We start from the raw sequence: 8,406 nt of genomic DNA, 5'->3' as shown, positions 1-8,406 counted from the left end.
TAGGGTTTCATCATATTGGCCAGGCTGGTCTCGAACTCCTGACCTGAAGTGATCCACCCCCCTCAGTCTCCCAAAGTGCTGGGATTACAGGCATGAGCCACCACACCTGGCGGAGAAATAAATTTCTATTGTTTAAGCCACCTGGTCCATAGTATTTTTGTTATTTCAGCCATAACTGACTAAGGCACTTGCTAAAACAGACAGACAAACAAATAAAAAGCCTTACTGAATTTATTACATAAATAATCAAGTGGTCACTTTAATTTTTTGTGTCACTTTTCCTGGATCAAAGTCTTTCTCTGATACAAAACATGATATTCTCTTTACTCCATATATTGACTCAGGTATCATTAAAAAAAAAAAATCAAAACCGTAGGGCTATTTTCACAAACATGCCATTTAAAATGCATGGTGCCAAACCTCTTTCCTGAATATTTTATTCCAGCAGATCTGAGTTGGTGTGCAGAAATCTATTAAAAAAAAAAAAAAGTTCTTCAGGTGATCGAGCTAGATCTAGCACATGGAAGTTCTTACTCAGATTCTGGCAATTGTTTTCTAAGAATATATTGATAGAGTACCTACTTTTAAAAAGTGAATGCACTGGTGCATGACCAAAGCCACAACACCCCACACATGTGACTGTGATCTTTGCTCCTTTGCAAAGTCCTCATAGAGTTGAAGAGTTCTGCACTTTGTTCCTTCCCTGGCACACCTCTCTCTGCATTCCTTCCATCTCCTGACATTCTCCACTCCTGTCTCTGTGTTTTAAAACCGGTGTAGGAAGTGTGCATGCTTGTGGCATCAGACTCCGGGCCATGTTTTTCGTGACTCCCATCTTGGTAGCCATTCTCTGCATTTTGGTTGTGTGGATCTTTAAAAATGCTGATAGACACATGGAGAAAAAGAAGGGGGAGCCTAGAGCCATAGCCGAGGCTCGCCCCTGGGTGGATGAAGACTTAAAAGACAGCAGTGACCTGCATCAAGCAGAAGAAGGTAAATATACCAGCTATGCTGCTTAGCTTCGCTGTCGTATGTGTTGATGATGAGTGTGAGTCAATGGCAGGGCTTATGGAAGAGGAATAAACACACATAGGCCAGCTTCAGCATCAATCTCTATTCTGCTAATGAATCAGTGCCTGGCACAGACAGATCATCTATCTCCAGTGATGAGCTTGTCACCTGCTGGGACCAACCCTTTTTTATTTTGGATACTCAGTGAAAACGCTGTTGAGAGGCTGAAGTTTTCCCTGGCTCCAATTCTGTTCTGGTTGTTAAAATCTTTCTGCAGGGATTCATCCCAGGCTGGCAGTGGGCAGGGTCTAAGTGGCCAGGTTTTGATCAGGAACTTTGAAATCTACCAAGTGTCATCACCTAGGAGGCTGCCACCTTTCCCTGTGCCAGGCCCTGGGAATGAAGGACTGGGGTGGCCTTTGTCCTCAACACACTGAATGTCCAATTCAGCTGCCAAGATGATACACGAGAATCAGAGAGAGTAACAAAGAGACAGACCCGGTGGAACTGATTCTAAGGTGTTTAGAGCAGGCCTGGGAGTTTGACAGTGCAGTCAGGGAAAGGACAAACTGGGCTGGGAGGATGAATAGGGTACAAATAGCAAGTGCTGGGAGGCCTGTCAGGCAACAAAGGGCAGAAGAAGCAGGAGCACCGGGAGGCCTGGGGTGGGGGTAAGAAAGGAAGTGGAGAATCGAGGGCGGAGGGAAGGGATAAGAATGGAAGTAGAGAATTGAGGGTGGGAGGGTTATGGCCACCTTGAGAAGAAGACGTGATGAAGGAGGCAGGTAGGAAGGGAGAGACTGTGGAAGAGGTTTGAGCCACCAATGTTTGAGAAGCTTTGTCTGGGATGGGTTTGATTTGGAAGAGGCTCTGTGATCTTCAGCTGGGCTAATGATGCCCCTATCCCCAAACAGAGTCTATCTGGACATGTGAGTGTGTGTGAGTGTGTATGTGTTCATGAATGTGCATGTGTGTGTGTGTGCAGGTGTGTGTGTCCATAAGAGTGTATGTGTGTGTGTTTGTGTGTGAGTGTGTGAGTGTTCATTAATGTGCATGTGTGAGTGTGTCTACATGAGAGTGTGCACGAGTGTGTGTGAGTGTGCGTGTGAGTGTGCATGTATGTGTGTGTGTGCATGAATGTGTGTGAGCATACATGAGTGTGTGTGTGTATGCGTGTGTTTGTGAGAGTATGTGTGCATGAGTGTGTGTCCTAATCTCAGTTCCGGGGCACAGGGTGTACAGCTGGCCCTCAGTGCCAGGAACCTGTAGTGCTGAATGCACCGCACAGGAGTCTAGCCTCTTAGCAGGGCTGCCTCTTGCTCTCCTACATTGAAAGCTCTTCCACTCAGAACACCAATTCTACCCAGCAGAGAAGCACGTTTAATCCAGGGGACATCTGCTGTGAAGCTGGGTAATGGTTTGTGCTGGTAAGGATGGCCCGGATGGTGGGGGTAGTGGGAATGCAGTGGAAGGGGTGGATCGGGGTGGATCTGAGTTAAGTTAATGGAAGAGCAACAGGGTTTGCTAATAAATTGGATATTGGGAAAAGGAGGAGAGAGGGAGAGTTGGAAGCTGGAAGCTATTATAAGTGGGTGAGGGAATAAGGATCCAGCTTAAAGGGGAATATGTTGAGTTCCATCAAGGACATGTTTTATTTCAGATGACAGTGACACACGTGAGCAGAAAAGGGAGAGAGCAGTCTAGGTTAGGGGCCCAGGCCACAGATACTGACTGGAGAGTCACCAGTATGGGGAAGATACTTGGAACCTGAACAACTAATGAATCCACAAAGAGAGCATTGCTAGAGAGAAGGGTGAGGATAGAACCTGGGGGACACGTGCAGTTAAGAGGAACTGTGGAAGAGAAATGTACTAGAGAAAGGGAGAAGCTGTGGGAAAGGGAGCTCTGGGATCATAACAGTAACAAGCCCTTATATATTAATAGCACTTACTGTATGCAATCAGAGTCACATTTTATGTGTAGTAAATAGTTTCATCTTCGTGACAGTACAATGATTCGAATAGGCAGGCACTATTAGAATCCCAATATTATAGATAAGGAAACTGAGGCTCCAATAGGGTAAGCCCAGGAAGGTGATTGCAGAGACAGGATCCAAGCAGTCTGGCTGTAGGGTCCAGACATATAGCTGTTTGATGGGCTGCCTCTCCCCTGGGAGAATGACCTAGAATAGAGGAGGCAGGAGATAACCAGCAGGGACAAACATTAAATGAGAGACCAGAAAGAGTGTGCATTGAGGAAAGGCCACTGGATTTGAAGACCCAAGAGGTCTGAGGACACAAGAGAGCTTGGGCAGGCTGTTGAGGGTCAGGTCCTGGGGCTAGGCCTGGAGGCTGGGAACATTGAGCAGAACTGGAGGGCCATTCTCTGGCTCTCTGCCTGATCACTTACTTTTGCAAAGTGCTTTGTCTCTTCATTCTCTGTTCCCTTCCATCCTCATCCTTCTCTTATCTTTATGCAGAGGAATGAAAGGGACAGCCTTAGTGTCCTCCTTAGCAGCTGGGGCAAAGACTGCCCTGAGTGTGGCGTCCACAGATCTCTTGTATGGGGATTCTAATAGTGCCTACCTCATTGTATTGTCATGAAGATGAAATTATTTACTTCTCATCTCTTATGTTGTTTACATAAGTGGTGCATGCTAAGGTCACACAGGTGGCTGGTGAGAACCAATGCTTAAACCTAGGCTTCTCAGCTCCCAAGTCCCTGCTCTCAGTCACAGGGTGGTGGACATGATCTACGTGGGGATCTTACTCTAGGTCCAGAAGGGATTGAGAAGGAGCTAACTGGAGAAGAGAACGGACTCCTTTACTTAAGAAACATGGAGATGGTGTTGTTGACTGGAAATAGATACTAGATTCAAGCCATTTTTAATATTAACAAGACACTTAATGGTAAAATAAGTATTGTAGGACATTCTAGCATGAGTTAAGGAAAATATGGGTACCAATCTAACCTCCTGCAGCTCTGATTCACAAATAATTCCTACTCCATGTTCACAGGTCAGGGAATTGGCATCTGTATGTAGGGGTGGGGTAGGGGGATGGAGATAGAACATTGTGTGTCCATGCTTACTAGACATGTGTATGTGTGTGTAGGGGGGTGGGGAGTGGTGAGGGAACACTGTGTGTCCATGCTTATCAGACATTGTGTGTGGGTGGGTTGGGGGGTGGTGAGGGAACATTGTATGTCCATGCTTATTAGACATGTGTGTGGGTGGGTGGGTTGGGGGGTGGTGAGAGAACATTGTGTGTCCATGCTTATTAGATGTAAAGTATAGTCTTCCTCTGCAAACGAGCCAAGCTTGGTGTCCTGTTAATACCTTGTTTGTCTACAGTTAGGGTCCAAGAAAGAAGAGTTGCTAAAGTTTATCTCAAAGAAATAAATCTCAGATTGTCCCAATAAAATGAATTGAAAATCCTACCTGCAAATCCTCTAGTTAGGCCCAGAATCATAGAAGTTCATAGAAATGGGAAAAGAAGAAAAAAGAAATACATCTCATTAAGATGAATCTGTTTTAACGTTAGTGGGGGATTCTTCTGTACTTAGCTTCATTGGCCATCCAAAAGCTATTATTCTAATTGAAGTCACTAACTGAATAATAAGTGACCCATCTTGTCCAGTCTTTTCTAAGAAAGGCCTGAGTTAATTTTTTTATCCCGTGTGGGTAACACTTGAGAACAAAAATGTTCCTACAAACTTGAGAAACAGATTGTTATGTGCCCATAATAACAAGTAGCTTTCAGAACTGGTTCCAAGCCTGAGCAGTGAATCAATGACAACTCATTTCAGAATAAACTTGGCAAGCTAACCAATCAGTGTCAGCCTCATGCTTCTGAAAGTCAGCCAACCAGGAGTGGACTCATTCCCAGGGCCAGCTCCTCTGAGTGTCAAGAGTCTCAACCAAATGACACTGATCCTACAAATGATGTGTCACTCGCACCCCTGAAAGTCCACCAGTTCCTGAACTTCATGCTTCCCAATCAAGTAGCGTACTAGGGCTAGTCTCTGGGGATTAGCAAGGACCAATTGTTAAATATTTAGGAGCTTTTTTGTTAAATCATTAGTGGCTTGAAGTCAGGCCATGGTGTGATTATTTACATCATGGATACTGGCAAGTGCTATAAATCAGTGCTTTCTCTCTTCCACCCTGCAAAAAGTTGGCTTACCAGCACACCACTGCCAAAAATTCTATACTAAGTCAGCATTCTACTCTGCTCAGAGAGTTGTGCTTGATCAGCATAGTTGTCTTTTACTATGGGAAGCAACACAATCAGCTTTGTCTTGGACACACCCAGACATTAATACTTTGACATGACTAATTTAAGAGGTTGGTTTGATAGACTCCTGTAAGACCTTAAGCTTTTAGAACAAGAGACAGGCAAGTTTAGATGAGAGAAGAGTAGGAAAGGAAAAGGACTTGAATGAAGATATTGTTCTTGAGATCAAGTCTGGGTGGGTTCCTACTAGGGGAAAGTTAAGGTCAGCAAAGGACATTGGGGTACCAAAAGAGATAAAGGGACTCAGAAGAACAAATCCTGTCAACTTCACTCCATTGCTTTGGAGACAAGGATAAAAATACCTTTTTCTCTACCCAATCTAGGTTCATGGCTGAGGCCCCTGTAACAAAAGACAGATTAACAGAAAGTGTAAATGTTTATTTAGCATAAGTTTCATGTGATACAGGAGGCTTCATAGGGAAATGAAGACCCAAAGGAACAGTTAAACCTGTGTGTTTTCATGCTAGGTTTGGTGAAAAGTGAACAGTCGTGGAGATATACAAGAGGACAGAGGGGCTATGGTCTAATGTGATCTAATGGCAATAAACTAGGGAAACTTAGTGTATTAGTCTGTTTTCAGACTGCTGATAAAGACATACCTGAGACTCAGTAATTTATAAAGAAAAAGATTTAATGGACTCACAGTTCTATGTGGCTAGAGATGCCTCACAATCATGGTAGAAGGTGAAAAGCTTGGCTTACATGGTGGCAGGCAAAGAGGGAATAAGAATCAAGCAAAAGGGGCTTCCCTTTATAAAACCATCAGATCTCCTGAGACTTATTCACTACCACAAGAACAGTATGGGGGAAACTGCCCCCATGATTCAATTCTCTCCCACTAGGTCCCTCTCACAACACATGGGAATTATGGGAGCTACAATTCAAGATGAGATTTGGGTGGGGACACAGCCAAAACATATCACTTTGCAGTATCTATATGTTCAGATTTTTCTCTGTGTCCCTAACGTCTTCAGAGATGAGGATGCTCCTTTCCTCTGGATGGGCACCTCTTACATGGGGAACATATGACCTGCCTCAGGGGAGGGTCAGAAAATTCTTCCTAGGTTTTATGACCTACTTCAGGAAAGAAAGCTCTTCTTGCTCTGAAGTTGGCATGCTTTGGGGTAATATTTTCTGAACCCCATTGACTTTAGGATAACATTGCCCTATTCAAGGTTTCTCTGTCTGGGCACCCTTCAGCTTTCTCAATTCCCACCCACGTCAGTGCTACTAATGAAATAATCCATCTATACAGCAGCCAGGTGTCACCTTAATAGTTCTGTTGCTCGATGCACACAGCAAGTCAATACATTGAGACACCAGGTTGCAACAGAGAAAGAGGTTTAATCATAAGGCTACTGAATGAGGAGGCAGGAGGAAACCTTAAATCCATTTCCCTGAGGAATTTGGAGCTAGGATTTTTTAGGGTTTTGGAGTGGGTCAAAGTGTGGTGGTCATTGATTGGTCAGAGTGCAGGGTGAAGTCATGGGACAGGGAGATGAAGAATCTGTATTCTCATGCTGATTCCACTTCATCATGGGAGTCTTCAAACTGGTTGGCATCAGCTATTACTGGAATTCATGATTTGAAAAACATTTTAAGTAATTTTAAAACAAAAGCCTTATGATCCTGATAGAGAGATCTTATCTATCTCAAACAAAAGCCTTGTGATTCTAATGTCAGAAATTCTATGTATAGGAACAGTGGGGATGCAAAAGGTCAGTATCTTCTAGTGCTATGAGACTTTCAGAACAAGGAAGTGGGTCAAAGCAGCCTGATGAATGTTGATTATAACTGTACTTCTGTCTACAATTCTTGTTAGCCCTATGAGGATGGCCTCACAGGAAGCGGGATGACTGAGAGGCCCAGGTAGAGAGCAGAGCAATGATGAAGCAGCTGGGAAAGAGGCATTGTTGGGGCAGGTGCTGAGCCCTGAAGTGACTCCCATCCTCACCTTCAAAATCTACATCACCCTCTTCCTTAGTAACATTACTCCTCAAGGCTCCCAAAATTGCAAGAAGGGAACAAGGATGATGTGACACAAATTGTCCTTGGTTTCTTAATTAGAAAATAGTGGCCCATTTGCAAAGACTGTGTAATAGAACTGTAAAAACACTAAAGCAATGCATTTGGAGACACAACCAGAAAAACACCTCCATGTTGAATGTGAAAAGATAGAAGTGACCTAGAATTACTTGGCTGGCTAAACCTAATGATGGCACAATTAAAGGATTCCTTGGCATTAAAGCGATTGTAGGGACCAAAGGGTTGATTGCTAGAAAGCTGATCATGGGTATTAGCACTCCCTCTTCATATCTGCTTCCTTCTAACTAAAAGTATACAGTTTGGGCCAAAACTGTTCCTGCTAGTGAAATGTGAAAAGAAATTTCTCTTCTGCCCTCTGAAGGTTCACTGAAAATGAACTGACAAGAGACAGATTAATAGAAGAAAAGACATACAAATTTGTTTAACATGTATAAGCACTGGGAAATCCCAGGAGAATGGTTACCCAATAACCCAGTGGGGTCCTTCTCCATAGGGGATGAGGGGATGGTGGGGGTGCATAGGAGTAAATGATTTTCAGGGGAAATGAATGGGTCCAAAGAACAATACTTTGGGATGAAGTTCCTCAAGCTTATGAGAAGTAGTGGGAAGGCGAGGGTGGAACTTCACTGTGAACAAAAGTCTTCTCATTATGCAGGTAAAGTCCCCCAGATTATCTCTGTCTGCCTGGATTCCTAGGCAGGGGGTCTTAAGACAATTACATTTCTTCATCTTCTTTGTTCCTTTTCTTAATATGTGTGGTATTGCTTTGTTGCCCAGGCTGGAGTGTAGTGGCATGATCATAGCTTACTGAAGCCTCAAACTCCTGGTCTCAAGGTATCCTCCCACCTTAGCCTCTTGAGTAGCTAGGACTATGGGCACACACCATCATGCCTAATTTTTAGACTTTTTGTAAAGACGAGGTCTGTCTATGTTGCCCAGGCTGGTCTCGAACTCCTGGGCTCAAGTAATCCTCCTACTTCAGCCTCCCAAAGTGCTGTGATTATAGGCATGAGCCACTGGGCCCATCCCAATTACATTTCTTTTGGAAAGAAAT

At 44.0% G+C, this 8,406-nt stretch overlaps 1 protein-coding gene across 3 annotated transcripts in view; it reads left to right on the top strand.

The window, feature by feature from the left end:
- The first annotated feature begins 639 nt into the window (after positions 1–639).
- IYD (iodotyrosine deiodinase) overlaps positions 640–8,406 on the top strand; it is a 34,985-nt gene continuing 27,218 nt past the window's right edge. The window contains exon 1 of one of the 3 annotated variants that reach the window (XM_009205888.4): positions 640–993. In XM_009205888.4, the coding sequence (XP_009204152.1) occupies positions 816–993 (178 nt within the window). In that variant the 5' untranslated portion in view covers positions 640–815. Of the gene's footprint in view, positions 994–2,193; positions 2,439–8,406 lie in introns of those variants that run through there. The other 2 variants (XM_003898039.5, XM_009205886.4) reach the window with 2 other exon arrangements.

This window comes from Papio anubis, chromosome 6 (genome assembly GCF_008728515.1).
Source record: "Papio anubis isolate 15944 chromosome 6, Panubis1.0, whole genome shotgun sequence".
NCBI lineage: Eukaryota > Metazoa > Chordata > Mammalia > Primates > Cercopithecidae > Papio > Papio anubis.
The sequence above is the reverse complement of the archived record's forward strand: the minus strand, read 5'-3'. Positions and strand labels throughout refer to the sequence as shown.